General features: G+C 45.1%; 1 protein-coding gene across 9 annotated transcripts in view; it reads left to right on the plus strand.

Moving 5' to 3' along the window:
* Positions 1-19,545, plus strand: part of CLASRP (CLK4 associating serine/arginine rich protein) — a 531,120-nt gene that overhangs the window by 208,151 nt on the left and 303,424 nt on the right. For all 9 annotated transcript variants that reach the window (XR_003859212.1, XR_003859213.1, XR_003859215.1 and 6 more), the window contains one exon: positions 16,527-16,605. Coding sequence is in view for 4 of the 9 variants with exons in the window: in XM_029620007.1 (XP_029475867.1) it covers positions 16,527-16,605 (79 nt within the window). In the remaining 5 variants the exon portion in view is untranslated. The remainder of the gene's footprint in view (positions 1-16,526; positions 16,606-19,545) is intronic.

A 19,545-nucleotide genomic window follows, 5' to 3' on the forward strand; every position in this document is an offset into this window, starting at 1 on the left:
CTTTATTTTGCACTGAGTGAAAAAATACTTCCTATGATTTTTGTTTTAAATCTGCTGGTTGCTTGTTGCATGGAGTATTCCCTAGTCCTAGTTATATTTGAAAGATTAAATAACTGTTCCCTGTTTAGGCGATCTGAAAAGTCGTTAGGAAAGCAAAAGGATAGATGCCAAGGTCTCTTTCGATTCTTTATTGTAGTGGAGACGTATAAAAACTAATGCCCGACTCAGGCCGAGTTTCGCCACTCTTAAAATGGCTGCCTCAGGGGCTATGAATAAATCATAAAAACATAATACAACAAAACTAAAACATCAATAAAACACTAAAATGGTGACATACAAATAAGTAATGACAAGTGAATAGGACAAAAAATACAGCATCCAAAAGTAATTGAGGTTAAATTTTACCTATGTATGTAAAAAATGTATTCATTTAAAACCACTTTCATTTTCAATGATTACATGGGATCAAATGGTATAAAACTTTTTGAACTAAAAAAACTATTTTTTCTAAAATATATTTAAAAAAAACCCATGTTCATGTATCAAAACACTTATTCCCATGTTAATTGGTTTAGTATCTATTACTGTTACCTTAGACACGCATTTTAACTCAGGACCATTAATAGCTTCAAGCTTATGGTACAATGTCATTTGTCAGTGATCCGCAGTGAAAACGTATCTATAAAAATATATACCATTGTGAACAACTGTCTTTCAGCATACAAGAAAATGGTGTGAACAAACCTTCATTTTCTGTAACAAATCACAATCTTGTAAACTCCATTCATCTAATGGCATCTGATATTGGAAACTAGAAAGGTGAAAAAAGGAAAAGACACAAGTAAACTGTTAATGGAGTACAGCGCTTCCTGTTATCTGTTATTGTGTGTGTGCTTCTACTCTGTGGCATTGAAAAATGCAGCTGGTTGATGTATGAAAATGTGTGCTACATATCTTAAATCAAAAAAGTTACATTTTGACAAAATATTTTTTATTTTTTACTTTAAAATACGCATTTATAGTGAATTATAAACTCCAATACAAGGTCATTTATACAGAACAAGCCGTTAAGCCCATTAAAACGGGCAACCCTCCGCCCCTCACTCTCCCTCCCTCCCCCTCTCACCCCTCCCCTCACTCTCACTCTCCCTCTCACCCCTCCCCTCACTCTCCCTCTCTCTCCCTCCCCCCTCCCCCTCTCACCCCTCCCCCTCACTCTCTCCTCCCTCACCACCGGGTTCGCTGCTTCTCGCCGCCACCTCTTACTGCCCCTCGCCGATGCCGCCGCCGCCCCTCGCCGATGCCGCCGCCTCTACTGCCCCTCGCCGATGCCGCTGCCCCTCGCCGCCGCCACTGCCCCTTGTCGATGCCGCCGCTGCTGCAGCTGCCATGTTATCAAGCAGCTGACGCTCTGCTGTGACCGACGTGCTCGCACATGCGCAGTAGAGTTGCTCTCTACTGCGCATTTGCGTCACGTCGGTCAACCTTCATTTATTAGGTTGATGTGTATTTGGAATGGATGGATAGGAACAAGAATGCTTTAGTTGAAGTGGAGGAATGCATGCCCCATTAGAGTAAATAATGGCACTGCCTTTGGCACTTGTGAGAATGCCTAATACTTAAAAAAAACATCTTATGTGAGCAAGAAAATATATTCCTTTAATGCTAGATAGTAACTTAAGTCAAGCCATTACTCAAATATCTAAACTACAACTTATTAAGAGAATGATTTCAGATGACTGAATTTAAATAATGTAAAAATCCTTAGTGAAGGCTTTGACAATACGTTTCCGCTCCACCACGATATATGTAGTCTCCGCTCTCATCAATGAAAAAATGAGCGCTACCTCTGCAGTACTTTTAAAGAAAATTTGGGGCCAACACACCTGTCAGTCAGGAACCCTCTACACCCCTTCCCTTAAATGTGCTCATCACACTTCCACCAGAGAAAGAGCCCTATCCATTGCAGGCCCTTCCCTCTGGAACATTATGCCACTTGAGCTCTGACTAGAACCATGCATTCGGAAACTCAAAACAGGGGTTAAAACATGGCTCTTTAAAATGGCCTACCCTGATCCAGATCCTGTGTAGTCCCCCTGCACCCTCTACTCCTTCAGAGAAAGAGCCCTTGTCATTAACGTACTCATAGCCTTCTCCTTTATTCCTTTAATTATACTCTGTTTTGTCTCCCATTTCTCTGCTCCTCCTTATATACCCCCATTTATACCCCTTTCCCCCTTCCCCTGTCCTTAAACCCTACCTTTTTCCCTATAGTAAGGTTTTTATACCCCTTTTATTTACCCCCTTCTACTATCCTTTAAACCTTACTTTTCCCTATAGCAACCCTGCTAGTCTATATATAGTTGCCTTTCTGAACGCATAATTTGTAATGTCATATATAGTGTTTCTTGTATGTACTAGTTAAAGATAATGTATATTATTGTATATAATACTTTGTTATTGTATATAATACTTTTTGGAGTGTATAATTTATATAAGGTTATCCACAGTCCCTTATTGAGTGTATAATTTGCAATGCTACTTATGTTCTTCTGTTTTCCTTCAGGTACTGTTCCTTTTCTCCTCTTCCTGTTTTTCCCTCTCTTCTCTCACCCCTTCTCTCTTTCTATCTGCTCCCTCTTCCCCCCCCCCACCCTGGTTTTTTGTAATTTCCTCCTTCAGTTATATTGTAAACCGGCATGATGTACCCACGAATGTCGATATATATAAAAGCTAATAAATAAATACATTTAAAGGTCAAACTTTACCGATATACGGGAAATGTCTTAAAATTTTTTTTTTTAAAAGTGTACGAATAGCTAAATGTAAATTATAGATTATTCTTTTATGTATAAAAATTGTATTTATGGGAGAATTTTTGTGACTCGCGTTAAACATCACCAGATGGCGCCAAACCATCCTGTCAATCTTTGAAGTGGCATGTCTTGCACCATGTCCGAATATATTTGATTACAGAAAGCAAAGAGGGAGGCGATCTATAATGGCTGTCAGGTAAACACAAAAGGATAGATGCCTTGATCTTTTTCAAATATTTATTAAAGTAGAGACGTATTCATAAAACCTCCCGACTCAGACCGAGTTTCGCAGCTCAACAGCTGCTGCCTCAGGGGCTTAGACAATCCAAGGTCATGAATGAAATACAATGGTGTAGTATCATCAAGCAACAAGTAACTGTATGTCAGCAATGCAAAAACAACTTGCGATTCTCCGGTCGGGATACCAGTAGAGACTGTATCCCGACCGGAGAATTGCAAATTGTTTTTATCTCCATTCACGTAAATGAACAAAGGGGAATTCTTGGCGTTGAAGGATCTAACAAATCTTGTCAGGATTCAGATTTTCTGGCTAAACGTCTAATCGAGATGAATAACAATATGGATTAGACGCCATGAAAAAGTCCAATTTCTGAGCTTTATTAGAATGGAGATGTGGACTTTTTTGTGGCGTCTAATCCATATTGTTATCCTAATGACTTTCTTAGCCTATCCTCCTGTTTCCTTGGTCCTAACAGTTATTGTGTACAGTATCTCTTGGTACAATTACTGTGCAAGACAGCTATTATACCAGCATTTGTTTACAACATTTTTGTTTCACCAGTTTATCTGTAAATATCAAACAAAAGCAAACTAAATAATTGTGAATATCAAAATTATGAAATGCATCTAAGTAAAAAAAAAAAAAAAGTGTGAAAAAGTTGTATCGTCAAAAATGAAAGAATTATAGCAACGTGCTACGTATTTCCTGCGACCACAAAAATTATATTAACACTGCGGATCTCTTCTCTAAAAATATCCAATGATAGTTGTCCAAATTTAAATGAGTGCTAAAAAGTAAAAAGAAAAATAAACATTTTTTAAAAATAAAATAGAAGAATAAATATAAATAAATACTAATATATAAATAGGTAAAAAGAAAACCACAAAAAGATTAGTAAAAAACATAAATGAATTATAAAACGACAGTGTAATCAATTTCAGTGTTCAACCTCCTTGGAATCATGGTTGCCAAATTATATATATATTTTTGTTCCAGTTGAAATAGGCAATCTAAATTTCCTCCTCTCCAACTTAGGGGTTCATTTATCAAAATGCGCTAAGGCGTTTTCGCATGCGTTAAGGGCTTATCGCATGCAAAAAGCCACGTTAATGCATGCGAACATGCCTTTAACGCATGGACTCTCTACCTGGGTAACATCAAACTAGGTGGAGAGAACGTTGCACCAATCTCATCTTGGGTGAGTTTCCTCTCTCCGAAGGTCTTCAGATCTTCACAAGAGACCACTGTTCTGCTGGTACGTCTCACATTGAATGTCAAAGTGGCCCCTAACCCCCTACACTAATACCTAAACCTCACCTCCAGTTATTAGGTGGGCGTCCCATAGGGATAGAAATACCTATCTAGGGAGAGGGCATTATGGATTCTCTCTCTCTCTCTCCCCCTCCCTCCCTCCCCTGGACCATTAAACATGGTCCCCCAGTGGTTGTATGCAGGAAATACAACAGGTCTGGCACTTATCACAATTTGTGTTAACTTAGTTCTTCGCATAGGTATTAGTGCAAATTGCAATAAAATGTCTATCATAAAACACACCCCTTTTGCTATCGCATTTTGATAAATCCAGGCCTTACTGTGGGTTGTTGGATGACACAATTTATACTCGTTAAATTTGTTTATATTCTATTGAATGTTCCACTAATGGTTTGGATGTCACAGAACGGTTGATGTTGCTTTTGTGTTCTATAATTCTTTTGTTAAATGCTCTAATTGTTTTTCCTACATTAACTTATTACATGGGCAAATAGCTGCATATATTACTCCTTTACTTCTGCAATTAGTGAAAGTTCAGTTTGAAAACCCTCTGCTGTCCAGGTATGTTCAATTGTTCTGTTTTAATGTTAACATTGCAAATGGAACATTGACCTGGTGGTCTGGTGTCACGGACTTGATATTGTGGCAATGCTGACAACCAATAAATGTTTTACATTTGTCATGTTTATTAGCCACCATAAATTCTCTATCTTTGAATGCAGATAATACTTGTATGATGGGCCAATAATTTTGCAAAACATTTATAATATGTGACATGTGCGAATACGTGATCGGGCACACTATGCGATCTGTTGATCTTTTATCTTTCTTTTTTAGCAGATCTGATCTTTTCTGTTTAGATGCTTTCCTATATGCAATTTCTACATGTTTAATTGGGTATTCTTTATCAAGAAATCTTTTTCATTTCTATTGATCTACTACAAAAAGTAGAATCATCAGTGCACATTCTCCACAGTCTTAAAAACTGTGAGTACGGTAAGTTCTTCAATAGTGATTTATTGTGACAACTCTTGTAATGTAATAGTTTGTTCGTGTCAGTCGGCTTCCTTTAATTATCTGTAATAAAAAAACCATCTTTCTGACTGATTTGAATATCTAGAAATGCAATGGTATTCATATTATAACTCAAGGTAAATTTTTAATTCTTATCTAAAGTATTTAACCAAATAAAATTTTTTTGTAAAGATTCTATATTACCTTTCCACAACAGAAAAATGTTGTCAATGAATCTTTTCCATAATACAGTGTTTTCTTTAAATTCATGATCTGTTAGAAAGAAGCATTCATATTTAGCTACATACAGATTAGCCATTGATGGGGCCATTGTGGACCCTGTTGCTACTCCTTTTATCTGTTGGAAAATTGTTTTATTAAAATAGAAAAAGTTTTTTGTTAGTGCTATTTCAGCTAAATTTAACAAATTCATTGGGAATACGTTTATGGGAAATACGTTTCTCTAAGTGCTTAGCGATAATATTTAATGCAGCTAATTGGGGGATATTCGTATATAGAGCTTCTATGTCTGTCACCATTATAATTTCCTCATTAAGGCTTTCAATCTCTTCTAAAATGGTGATGAAGTGCGAGGAATCTCTTATGTATGATGGTGTTTCTGAGACTTTTGGTTTGAGGAAAGTGTCTATAAAGATGGAAAGAGGTTCTAATAAAGATCTATTGCCAAAACTATTGGTCTGCCAGGAGGATCGGTAATTGATTTATGTATTATTGGTAATACATATATAGTCGGCATTATTGGATTGTCTACTTTAAGGTAGTTTAAATCTTTGTTGCTCAAATACCCCATATCACTTGCAATCTTCAATAGATCATCGATTTCTCGTTTAATAGTATCAGTAGGATTCTGATTCAATTTAAGATAGGATTGATCTGATAATTGCTGCTCAATCTTTTATGTATTTGTCGGTGTCCACCACCACAATGGATCCACCTTTATCAGCTGATTTGATCATAATATTGAGGTCATTCCTCAAATTTAGAATTGTCACTCATTTTTTGTAATATTGTAAAATTTCTTAGAACCTTTGTTCTCCAGCTTATGTATTTCTTGTAATACCAAAGTTTCGTATGTCTGTATCACCGGATTAACATCTTCTGGGGGAAGCCATGTGCTGGGCTTTCTAACTATAGATAAATCTGTATATTCTGATCCAATCTTAGAAAAAAATTCTAATATTTTCAATTTTCTTGTAAATTTAAATAATTCAACCCTAGTTCGAAATGCATTGTAGGATGGAGTAGGGATGAATGACAAACCTTTGTTTAATTTATTTATTTTATTTTTATATACCGGAATTCCTGTATACAATACAAATCAATCTTCATCTTTACTAAGAATTCTTGAAGATATATTGATGACTCTATTATTGTTTCTTGTCTCTAATTCTGAAACCTTCGGTCTTGGTATTCTGAAACCGGTTGTTGAAACTCCCTCTCCTTCCTCTCCCCTCCCCCTCCACTCTCCTCTTCCTCTGAAAAAAAGATACTGAAGATTTAGGATCTGTTACTTCTTCTCTGACTGAATCCTTCCTCCAGAATTTGCCCATCTTATGAATCCTTGAGAATGGTCTATTTTTCATACCAGTGGTAAACAAAGGTGCTGGTGGGTCAATTTCTAAATCAGTACTGCTCTGTACATGCTTGGCATTGCTGTCTTGGTGCCTTTTATCATTTCTTTCCTCTCTAATTACTTTGTTATTATCATTTTGTACATATTCTTTATTCTTATAGATCTGCTTATTGGAATACTGCCATGTATATACTCTGTTGTTCTTATAGTCTGCTTCGTTGCGTTTGAATTTATCAAACTTGGTAGTCTTCAATTCTTTAGTAAAGCTCTCAACATTGTTTTTGTAATCCTCGTGTATGATGTCAAAACAAAAGGTCTTGTTTCTTCAGATATTCCAGTTGATTATCCAGTTCACTTTTAAGATGTTCTTCTCTTTTTCTTGATGTTTTGATAATCAAAATCATTGTCTAGTGAGCATTTATTGAGAATGGCTTCCCAACAGTTCATGTATGTTTGTCCAACTGTTCCAAACACGCATTCTGTATAAATGACCTTGTATTGGAGTTTATAATTCACTAAAAATGCGTATTTAAGTAAAAAAAAAAAAAATTTGTTTGTCACAATGTAACTTTATTTTTTGATTTAGGATTTGTAGCACACATTTTGATACATCAACCAGCTGCATTTTTCAAGGGCACAGAGTAGAAGCACACACACAATAACAGATAACAGGAAGCGCTGTACTCCATTAAGTTTACTTGTGTCTTTTGTCTCATGCAGGATGTTTATCCTGTTGGACTCTATGCCATCCCGGACATAAAGCGCCACACCTCCTCCCGAGTGCTTACTAAGAGCCAAGTGTAACAGAAGTATGAAAGAAATTAAAAAAAAAAAAAAGTGCATAGCTTGCTGGGCAGACTGGATGGGCTGTTTGGTCTTCTTCTGCCATCATTTCTATGTTTCATTGTCTGTGATAAAGAACCCTGCCTGAGGATTCCTGTCTCGCTGGTGTAGTTGCCAGCCCTCCAGCATCTGTCTGCATGCTAGAATATTGGCTGCGGTGTGGGCCTGGTCTGTCAGGTGGGTGTGCAGTAAAGCCCACCTCTACCCTGATACAGCCAGGTCCCACCAGTGTGCTGTCAGGGAAAGGCAGCATTCATGGCGGTCCAGATATCGCAGGTGAAATGCACACTCCCTTCTGCCTTAGCTAGCAGTGCTTGGATGTGACTGTGGCACTGCTTGTACAGGCTGGGGATGACCTTTCTGCTAAATGTGTGTCACCGTTCATCAGGTCCGTGCTCCCCCAACTGCATTGTTTCCATGGTCTAGCCCCTGAGAAGGCTTTCCTGGTCCCTTGAAAACTCAAATAGAAGTTCTTTGTAACTTATCCTCACAACTCCTCAGGTGGGATTTGAACCCTCCCAGCCTGGCTGGAAGGCAGATGCCCTTCCCAGTGAGCCAGCAACTCAGCCTGCAAAGGCTGGCTTCAAATGTTCATCACCAAACAACATCAAGTCCAAAGTTCAAAAGTCTGGCCCCAAGGGCCTAACTGCCACCTCCCACAGTATCTCTTGGGATATTTTCCTTGTCCCTTCAGATACAACCCACTCTCTGGCAGTCTCTCAACCACTATCCTTAAGTAGGAACATCCGGTTAGTAAAACAGTCTTTAGCTCCCGGCTCACCTTCCTGGAAGTCACGGCAGCCATCTGTCTTCCCTCTAAGCAGGAGCACCAAAGTTCCAGTCTTGCAGAGCAGCAGGTAGCATGGTCCTTCTCCTTCAGTCTCCTGCAGGAGACTGAAACTGCAGGGTCAGGGAGTCTTTTATACCTAGTAAACTCCTCCTCCTCTGCCAGCTGATTGGCTCCGAGGAAGGCCCTACCCGTAACCTCCCACTCCTGTGTGTTTGTCTCTATGGTTACAGGGGAAGCCACCAGTGTATATCCTTGACTCTGTGTCACCTGGGTTTTCTTCCCCCTCCTTCTAGGACTTTAGTTCCAGGGAGTTTTTGTTCCTGGCTTTAATCTACCTACCCGGACTGGCATAGTGACCCCGTCACAATGTGGTTCTGGAGGGGACTTTGTAATTTGGAAGTACGACCTTCAGAAAATGCTTGAAACCCACATTCTCCACTACCTGCAAGGGCTGGTCATCAAGGGCAATCATTTCCCCAATGCTTCAGGTTACAACTTTTGAGGCTGCCTGCCTCCTACCCCAGGATAGCGTTACCGCACTCCACCCTATTTCCTCCATGGTGGGTTGTCGCTTCTGCCACATGTGAGGGGGTTGCTGGCCTGCCACCTGACTGCTAGAAGGAGCTGAGGGCGTGGGGTGACTCTGCTCTTTTTCAACCACTCACGCTGTTTGGAAGGGGTCCTCTGACTGGTACTACCACCATCCCCAGATGGCAGAACTGTTGTTGGGTGTTGCCTCTTGATATGATGCGTCATGCCAAAATTAATGTCCCATTTGCTTGCCTCTACTAATAGCCCTGCTACAGTAATTACACCGAGCAAAACGTGGGCCCTCCGTCACTTTAAAGTGGCTCCAGATCGCAGATGTCTTTCGTGATCCTCCCTTCTGTATAGCCTTGGGGGTGGATGCTGGCACTGGAGCTGAAGTAGTGGGTGCACCCTGAGAAGCAATGCCAGGGGCATCAGCCACACTCTGTGCCTGCGCTGACTGCCCTTCCTCCTCCTCCTTCTCATCAGTTTCATCTCTCCCCTGCTGCACTGAAGTGGAGGCTAAGACAGGACTAACGAATCCTCCTAAAACTTCGTCAGCTATTACTGCTTCGTTTCTGATGAGAATCCCACACAAGATGATTCTTCATCGGAATCAGAAGCAAACAGTGCCTGTGCTACATTGTCAAAGCTAAGTCAAGACTGCTGTTCCACTGCTGCTTTTGGGTGTTGACATTTTGTCTTGCATGACTCTGCCTCCTCTTCCCTCACCTCCAAAACTACAGGGTCAGAAACAGGTGGTGGTGATGCATCATTTTTAGATTTCATTTTTTTCCAGATGGAACTGCCTGCCCCTCTAAAGATTTTAGATTGTAACAGGTCCCTTTTTAACTTTAATGGGAGACTGGCACTCCCTTTTGAGGTGTCTCCTCTCCCAGTCCCAATCACCCAACCACGTCTAGCTTTCCCTGACATTATGGGGTGGATTTTAAATGCCCTGCTCGCGGGCACGCCTATTTTGCATAGGCCGCTGGCGCGCGCAGAGCCCCAGGACGCGCGTAAATCCCGGGGCTTTTTTAAGGGTGCGTGTCGGGCATGTCGGGGTCGTTGCCAAATGACGCGGTGTTTGGGGGCGGGCCCAGGGGCGTGGTTTTGGCCCTGGGGCATTCCGGGGGCGTGGCTGCGCCCTCCGGAACAGCCCCCGGGTCGGGTCTTGGCGCGCCAGCAGCCTGCTGGCGCGCGCGGATTTACATCTGCCTCCGGCAGGCGTAAATCCATGGATAAAGGTTTGGGGGGGGGGGGTTTAGATAGGGCCGGAGAGGTGGGTTAGGGAGGGGAAGGTGAGGGGAGGGCGAAAGAAAGTTCCCTCCGAGGCTGCTCCGATTTCGGAGCGGCCTCTGATGGAACGGAGGCAGGCTGTGCGGCTCGGCGCGCGCAGGCTGCCCAAAATCGGCAGCCTTGCGCGCGCCGATCCCGGATTTTATAAGATACGCACGGCTACACGCGTATGTTATAAAATCCAGCGTACTTTTGTTTGCGCCTGGTGCGCATTTTTTTAAGATCTACCTCCCTGGATTTAATGTCACTGCCTGCTAGGGATTTCAGTTAAAATAATTATTTCCAAAAGAGGCCCACTGTGGTTTGGCCTTCCCAATATTCATGAGTCTGCAAAACTGCCTAGCCACAGGCATAGTGCCTTGATGTGCACTAATGTAATGTATGTGCACACACCAAGCTTGTAACTACAAAAGAGGCCTATGGGGATTTGTCTTCACAGACCACCGCTGTCCCAATATACGATTATACGTTTATACGTGAGTCTGCAAAACTGGCTGGCCCACTGGTACAGTGCCTTGATGTGCACTAATGTAATGTAAGTGCACACAACAAAGTGGTAACTACAAAAGAGGCCCACTGGGGATTTGGCTTCACAGACCACCGCTGTCCCAATATATATGAGTCTGCAAAACTGCCCTGTGTCCACTATCACTGATGCTCAGTGCACTGCCTTCTTTGATTAAAAGAGCACAGACAGTGAGTTCAATAAAAGAAAAAAAAAAGTGCATTTACCAAAAAACCCTTGCTTGGCACATAACAAAATCAATGAAATATCTTTTCCAATAGCAATTCTGTCAAAACTAGCTAGCAATTGAATATATCTCCCACCCACAACACCCAAATGCTGCTTGCAACCGACCCCAGGGGATAAAATAAGCAGCAAAATGCCACTGCTACTGCTAGCAGCTTGCCAGCTTCTCTCAGTGGCAGAGAGAAACCGTCTCAGATCAATAAGAATATTTGCAGTAAAATAAAAAAACAGGGCTAGTAGCTGGCACTGCAGCCAAATGCAGAACAAATATGTTTTTCTATTGAAGTAGCTAGCCTAACTAGCAATTGAATACAGATTTGAGAACTCAGACTAGCTCTGAGTGCAGCCACCTTCCGCAAACCACCTCCCCAGATCATCCCTGCAAAGAAAATGCGTGGCACGCCGCGTGCTTAAGTATATATAGTGCTGGATCATTAGCAAAAGCGTCACCAACCACTGAGTGAGAGCCCGATTGGCTGCATTGCCAAAATTCTTACCGCTGATATGTTGCATTCTGGTCTCCTTGCCAACCTGTCCGACCCACTCTATGAGAGGGCTGTGAGGTCACTGATGACTCACAGGAAAAAGGGCTGGTTTTTGGCTATGGATACACTCAAATGGCGGTCTATTTCAAACGCCACTTAGAAATCACTGTGAGCGCGCCAAAAGTATAAAACGTATGCATCCATAGCAGGCCCTCACCTCTGGAACAACCTTCCACCCGCTCTCAGAACTGACCCCTCTACACCCATCTTCTGAAAGAACCTCAAAACCTGGCTCTTCCGGAAAGCATTCACACTAGATAAATAATTCTGCCACAGTCCCCCCCCCCCCCCCCCAAATAACAATCCCCGCCCCCTGCCCCGCCAGCTCCCCTCCTGCCACTGTACATAGTTAATTTAACTCTGAACATATTCTGTAAAAAGTTATGCTGGTAAGCATATTATATTGTAATACTATCTTGTAAAACAGTTATATGTACTTAGCTAGTTACACAATTAAGCTGTTATATTGTATCATGTCATAAGGCTAGCCTTAGACATCTTGTTATATGTAAACCAATGTGATATGTCAAATCGAATGTCGGAATAGAAAAATAACAAATAAAATAGTATGTTTTATTCGTGGGAGATCTCAATACGTTTCGCGAACCCATGAATACAATGAATATGGACCTATACGTTGCAGATTGCCAATACGTTGCAAATGAATGCACACCCGAATCAATAAATACTGATGAGCTGCAGTATTGGGATACCAGTGCCTCGAAGCTTTGCTCTCTGACTCCATCTGCTGGTGGGAGTGCATAACCCACTGGTCTGGACTGATCTATGGTATTACAGGAATTAAAATTAGCAGGTAAGAACCAATTTTCCTGTATTCACAAAGCTTATAAAGCAAAAAGGATGCCACATCTGAGGCAGTGAAAATTGTCTTCTTATGGCCTTCTACGTTTCAAGTAGAAATTGTAAGTTAGTCTCCCCTCATCATGTATTCATTTGAGAAATATAAGTCAATGGCCTGCTTATCCATTCTTCTTGAGATTCGTGCAGAAGTGGACGTCGCCAACCTCATTCTAATCGCTCAGGCATGGCCCAGACAACCGTAGTATGCCTATTTTGTGCATCTCTCCATTGAACCACCCATTCTTCTCACCCACAGTGCAGATATTCTGTCGCAGGACAAGGGCATCCTGCTTCACCCAGTGTATTCCTCACTGCATCTCACAGCATGTGGAGGTTGAAAGGACAGTATTAAATCACCTGTGCTTGCCCTCGGCAGTCCAAGACGTGCTATTGTTATCCCGTAGATTCTCCACCAGATGTAACTATCAGAGCAAATAGCTGAGATATGTAGCTTGGTGTAATGACAAGGGCATGACCCCTTCTCCTGCTCACCGGAGCAGTTTTTGGAGTACCATCACTCCCTTTATCAGGCAGGACTGGCGACGATTTCGGTAAGGGTTCATGTCAGAGCGATTGCTGCCTACCATCATCCCCATAATGGCCTACCAGTATCCAATCATCCATTGGTTTCCCATTTCATGAAGGGCATTCTATGACTGCGACCTCTGGTGCACAAACCACCAGTCCCGAGGGATCTCAACCTTGTTCTAGAACAGCTGACACTTCCACCCTTCGAACCTCTGGAGACTACTCTCATAAGATATCTCTCTTGGAAGGTTCTGTTTTTAGTTGCCCTGACCTCCGCAAGAAGAATCAGCAAGTTACAGGCTCTGGTTCACTACTCACCATACTTGGGGAGTTTCATCACAACAAGGTGACCTTGTGGACTCACCCTTCGATCTTGTCCAAGCTGTTCTCTGTTTTCCACATAAACCAAACTATCACCTTGCCAACCTTCTTCCCGAAGCCACACAAAAAAGAGGGGGAGAGGCAGCTCCACACACTGGACTGTAAGGGAACCTTGGCCTGCTATAAACATAGAACACATTCCGAGGCTAGAGCCTCACAGCTGTTAGTTTCCTTCAGCCCGAATGCTTCATGACTACTGGTCTCTAAGAGAACTCTCGACTTGGATTTCGCAATGCATTCAGTATTGTTACAGTAAAAGATCAAAGACTCTGACCAGTTTGCCAAAGGCGCATCATGTAAGAGCGATGGCAGCATCAGTAGCCCATCTGCATGAGGTTCCAATCATGGACATATGCAAAGCCACTACATGGTCCTCGCTCCACACTTTCACTTTCCATTACTGTTGTTATGCTTGCCGCCCATGGCAGCCCTGCGGTGCGGCCCTCTCATCTTTCTAAGCAACTTCCAGGCTCCAGCTCTCCCTGTAGCTTGCGGCAGTGGGCCGCCAGCTCAGACATTGAGCTCCCGCCAGCGTCTCCGGCCCTGCTCCACTTCCCAGCCAGGATGCCTCCATCCATTGGGCCTCTCTGCGGGGATCGCGGAGAAATGCCGCCAGCGGCGTTGCGCCCCTCCCTAGGCGTGCGCGCATCAGTAAACCTTTTAAAGGGCCCGCGGCGAGAACCTGGCCGCAGACCCGGATGCTGATGTCAGATCCCTCAGCGTATAAATGCTCAGGCCTCGCACCATAGCATTGCCTTTGCAACAGGTCTCCTTGGTTCCCTGTTTGATTCTGAGTACTCATTGCCTCCGTGCTTCCTTGATCCGTGTTCCTGATTGTCTCCAAGTTCCTGATTCCTCGTCCATCTCATCTGTACTCTGATTGACCTCCTGGTGCCGACCTCTGCTACGTCTGACCTTGCCTGCCTTCTCCAAGCCTGACCTCTGCTATGGCTGATCTTGCCTGCCTTCTCTGTACCTTGACCATTGCTATGCCTGACCATGCCTGCCTTCGCCATGCCGACTACTGCTACGGATGACCACGCCTGCCTTCGCCATGCCCTGACCATTGCTACAGATGACCACGTTATAGACTCCTTTGTGTCCAGAGTTCTACGTTGCTTGCTACACCCTCCAATTGCCGCCAGCTCTCATTCAAGTTCGACAGTGATGCCTCTGTCCCTATCCTCTGGACGTGGACTCCTATGGCTCTGGCCTTTCTTTGCTCAAGCACCTTCAGTCAATCCTCGTTCCTTGGTGCTTGGGTTCCTGTACTGGGACAAGTCCAGGATAGAACTACATCACCTGCTGGCTGCTGTCTCTGGGCTGAACTACCTGCCTTTGACGTCCAATCCCGAGGCCTGCCTAAGTCCTGCCGGCACCGGCACCCAAAGGCTCAACACGAGGGGAACGTGGGCTGGTATAGGTGAAGCTCCAGTGGCCTCTAGCTTCAGTCCACTCCACCTGCTGTCGGTGGGGGCCCGTAGGCTCTTGTCTGTGGGTTGCGTCAACCCCACCTCAGTTCAAGAATCCACCTCCTGCGCAACAACTGTCTTGATCAGCAAGCAGCAGTTGCAGTGATGGGCAGATCCATTCTTCAGTCAGGAATATAGTAGGAAGACTGTCCGCAGCTCGGGGCCAGGTTGAAGCTGAGGCTCACTTATCCTTAGGAGCTACCCAGTGTTCCGACAAGGACTCATCTTGTTGCGCTTACAACCTTCAGCTGAGGACTCCCAGATAGCATGGCTAATTCAGCCTGCTTATCTGCATGGAAAAAAGCAAGTTTGCGTACCATAAACTGTGTTTTCAGTAGATAGCAGGCTGAATTAACCATGCCGACCCACCCACCTTCCTGGACACTTCATGCTTCGCAGACACGCTTTGGAATAGACTAAGAAGATGGTGCCACACGAGAAAAGGACATGCAGCTGTACATATGGCAAAGCTCTGTCAGCTTGGTAAAGCTCTACCCAGCTGTCCCCTGAAGGACATCCCAGGCAGCATGGCTAATTCAGCCTACTATCTATGGAAAACACTGTCAGGCCGATTCAGTAAAAACGCGGGAGAGCGGGCCTTCGTCCGCTCTCCCGGCACGTGCGATACAGTATGCAAATGAGGTGGTGCGGTAGAATCTGGCAAAAGGAGGCACTAGGAACACTAGCGTGTCCATAGCGCTTCCTTTTAGCCTGGAGCGGCGTCTGTCAGCGGGTTTGACAGCCGATGCTCAATTTTGCTGGCGTCTGTTCTCGAGCCCGCTGACAGTCACGGGCTCGGAAACCGAACGCAAGCAAAATTGAGCGTCCGGTTTTCGGCCCGACAGCCGCGGGCCGAATTCAAAATTTTTTTTTTTTTAACTTTTTTTACTCTTCGGGACCTCGGACTTAATATCGCCATGATATTAAGTCAGAGAGTGCACAGAAAAGCAGTTTTTACTGCTTTTCTGTGCACTGCCGGAAGAAATTAGCGCCTACCTTTGGGTCGGCGCTAATTTCTGAAAGTAAAATGTGCGGCTTGGCTGCACATTTTACTTTCTGTATCCCGCGCGCATACCTAATAGGGCCATCAACATGCATTTGCATGTTGAGGGCGCTATTAGGTGCCGCGGGTTGGACGTGCATTTTCCACCCCTTACTGAATAAGGGGTAAGGGAAAACGCACGTCCAAGAGCAAGCTAACAGTGCGCTCCGTTGGAGCGCACTGTTAGCTCCGGAGCTATTTACATAATAAATAGCTGTACCTTTGTAGCTAAGAAGGCCTTGATCCTTCTTCAGAATTCAAGCAAGTTTTCTTGCATGGACCAAAGGGTTAAAGTACATGTCTCAAAAGAAAAGGTAGGTAGGTTCAGGGTATGTCTTTATGAGGACCCAAGATACAGCTAGCTTTTTTGTTAAATTTATTTCTATATGATTTTTCCTTGCAGGTAGATGCAGTTGTTTATGCTCTGTGAATTGGAGTTGACATGCCTGATAGTCCAGAACCTGTTTTATTCTAATATGTCTTTCTTTTGCCATTAATTCCTCTTCAAAGTGTGGTACAAAGCAGTCTTACATTCTCCTGTCTCTATAGAATGCTTCGGAAGGACAAGGAGGAGGCAGAAGCCATCAAGCATGCCAAAGCCCTGGAAGAGGAAAAGGCCATGTACTCGGTGAGAGAAGAGCATCAGTGTTTGGGGGAAGGGTTAAGATGAGAGGAAGAGTAAAGGAGAGACCCTGGTTTATTTTTTTTTCCAGCACATCCTTAGTCATTGGGTTGATTTTTCAACTATCCACAGTACTTTAAAACTGCATACTTTACTGTTAGATTCAAAGTAAAAGCGTGCATGTACTTTAGTTTTGAAATTTATCACAAGAGTCCAAGTATCCACAGACACGTCCTCCCATTTGTTTTGTGGGGACTTTTGGAAAGGAAAATAATATTTAGAGTTGGATAATACTCTATGGGGCGGATTTTAAATGCCCTCCTCGCGTAAATCCGGCCGGATTTACGCGAGCAGGGCCCTTGCACGCCGGCGCGCCGGGACGTGCGTAAGTCCCTGAGCTTTTTTAAGGGGGCGTGTCGGGGGCGTCGCCAAATGACGTGGCGTTTGGGGGGCAGGCCCGGGGCGTGGTTTCGGCCCGGGGGCGTGGCAGCGCCCTCTGGAGCAGCCCGCTGGCGCGCGTGGATTAACGTCTGCCTTCGGCAGGCGTAAATCCATAGATAAAGGTGGAGGGGGGGGGGTTAGGTAGGGGAAGGGAGGGGAAGGTGAGGGGAGGGCGAAAGAAAGTTCTCTCCGAGGCCGCTCTGATTTCGGAGCGGCCTCTGATGGAACGGAGGCAGGCTGCACGGCTCGGCGCCCGCAGGCTGCCCAAAATCGGCAGCCTTGCGCGCGCCGATCCCAGATTTTATAAGATAGACGCGGCTACGCGCGTATCTTATAAAATCCAGCGTACTTTTGTTTGCACCTGGTGCGCGAACAAAAGTACATGGTCGCGTATTTTTTTAAGATCTACCTCCCCACGTATTATTTTCCTCCCTGGCTAAAAGTACAGATTTTCTTAGCATCCAGAGATGAATCCAGAACCAGTGGATTATGCACCTCTACCAGCAGATGGAGACAGAGCAAAGCTGGCATCACAGTATATATACCCCTGCAGTGACATCAGCTCGCCAGTATTCTCTGTCTCCAGCAGATGGTGAACGTGCATCTCCCTACTGGGGATTGCTTTAAAGTTTAGGAGGAAAGAAGAAGGAAATTAATTCACCCCGCCCTCCTGTGGGGATGCCTCTCTCAGTTGAGAATTCCTGAGGTGATTTCCGTGATCCCTCAGATGAGTGCCTGGCATGGACAAAAAAAACCTGCTGAAAGGCATGAAGGTATATACCCTCTCCCCCCCCCCACAGCTGGAGACCATGCTTGTACTCAGCTGGGACAGGCTAAGCTCAGGTAAAGCTTAAAAAAAAAATTGAGAAGGGAAGTTGAGTAGGGATTCCCCCCCCCCCCCCCCCACTCAGTCTCTCTGCTCGGCGAGTGATCTAATGGCCGTTCCCTGTACGTACCTGGATCAGTCCAGACAGTGGGTTATATCCCCCGACCAGCAGATGGAGTCAGAACAGAGTTTGAGAGCGTCAGCATATAGAGCAGTGCACCCTCTGCTGGAGCTCAGTATTCTTCTGACTCCAGCAGATGTGAGTGGGGGGATCCACTAGCTCCCCCAGATTGACAGGGTTCCTTCATTTTTGGTTATTTCTTTCTTTTTCTCCACAGTATTTCCCTGTCTTATGTTTCTCTTCATTTTGGATCCTTAAAGTTTAAAAAAAAAAAAAAAAAAAAAGACTTTTCAATTTTTGAGGAGGTGGTGTCTGTGGCTCTGCCTTCTCTATTCTGGACTCCTTTCCTCTTCCGTTGGGGTAAGTGGAAGTTTTTTTTAGTTTCTTTCTCCACAGGTTTGCTTCTTTTTGGTGGTGCCCCGTGGATGCCGGTGGTTCCGGCTGCTCCACGCGTCGTTTGTGGGTCCCGCGGTTCGCAAGCTCCGCCCGCGGGTGTGTGCTCAACTGAAATGGGGGTTTTCCCACGCAGTTCCTGGACCTCTTCGGCGGGTTGTTAGGGCCATTCCAGGCCCCCCTGCGGCACTAGCTCGTTTTTGGCCCCCCCCCCCCCCCCAAGGCTTTTTTCCCGGTGCTGACATGCTGCGGTCCTCGAGGTGTGAGGCCTGCGGCGAACCGGGGAATCAATTTCTGAGGGAGGGGCTTTGTGAGCGGTGCTTCCCCGACGGGGAAGGCACCCTGCAGTCCTCCGGTGCGATTTCGGACCTGCCTCCTCCTCAGCCCGGGCGGCGCGGGCCGGCCACGACGCCGCCTTTGGCGGGAACGGCGGCCATTTTAGGGGGACAGCGTGAGACGGACTCGCTCCCAGATGCAGACAGGATTGGTTGCACTGGCTCTCAACAGGCTTTGCCCCCGGCGGGGGGTTTGCCCGACCGGGGCTCCCAGGACGGTCCCCCCCCAGGGATTCCAATCAGCTCCCCGTTTTTCTCACCTGATTTTATTCTGGCAATGCACATGGCTTATTTGCAGGGTATGGGAGCGCAGGCGCTGAATCCCCTGGGGGCCCCTCCCCCCAAGGTTCCTAAACTTGCCGTTGGTCTCACCGCCTCGTCCGTTACGCCTGGATCCCTGCCGGGTCCCTCTCCCGTGCCACCCCGGCGTACCACGGGGGCGGCTTCGCCGGTGAGACGACTCCCCGGAACCCCCGGAGGCGCATCCGGATGGACATACGGAGGGGGACGACCCTCGAACCCTACGGATTTTTCAAAAAGAAGAGCTGGATGAACTCATCCACCATATTATTAAGGAGCTGGACCTCGACCCACCTCCAGATCCGCCGATCCCTGTGGCTCCTGCCGTCGCCACCTCTTCTCGCAAAGGGGATCCAGTACTTGCCGCCCTCCGTCCTAGGGCAAGGGCTTTCCCTATCCATGAGTCCTTCCTACAGCTTCTCACCAGGGAGTGGGACACTCCCGAGGCATCCTTAAAAGTCACACGCGCCATGGAAAAGCTATACCCGCTCCCTGAGGATTTTTTGGATCTTATCAAGGTGCCCAAGGTG

This window comes from Rhinatrema bivittatum, chromosome 11 (assembly GCF_901001135.1).
Source record: "Rhinatrema bivittatum chromosome 11, aRhiBiv1.1, whole genome shotgun sequence".
NCBI lineage: Eukaryota > Metazoa > Chordata > Amphibia > Gymnophiona > Rhinatrematidae > Rhinatrema > Rhinatrema bivittatum.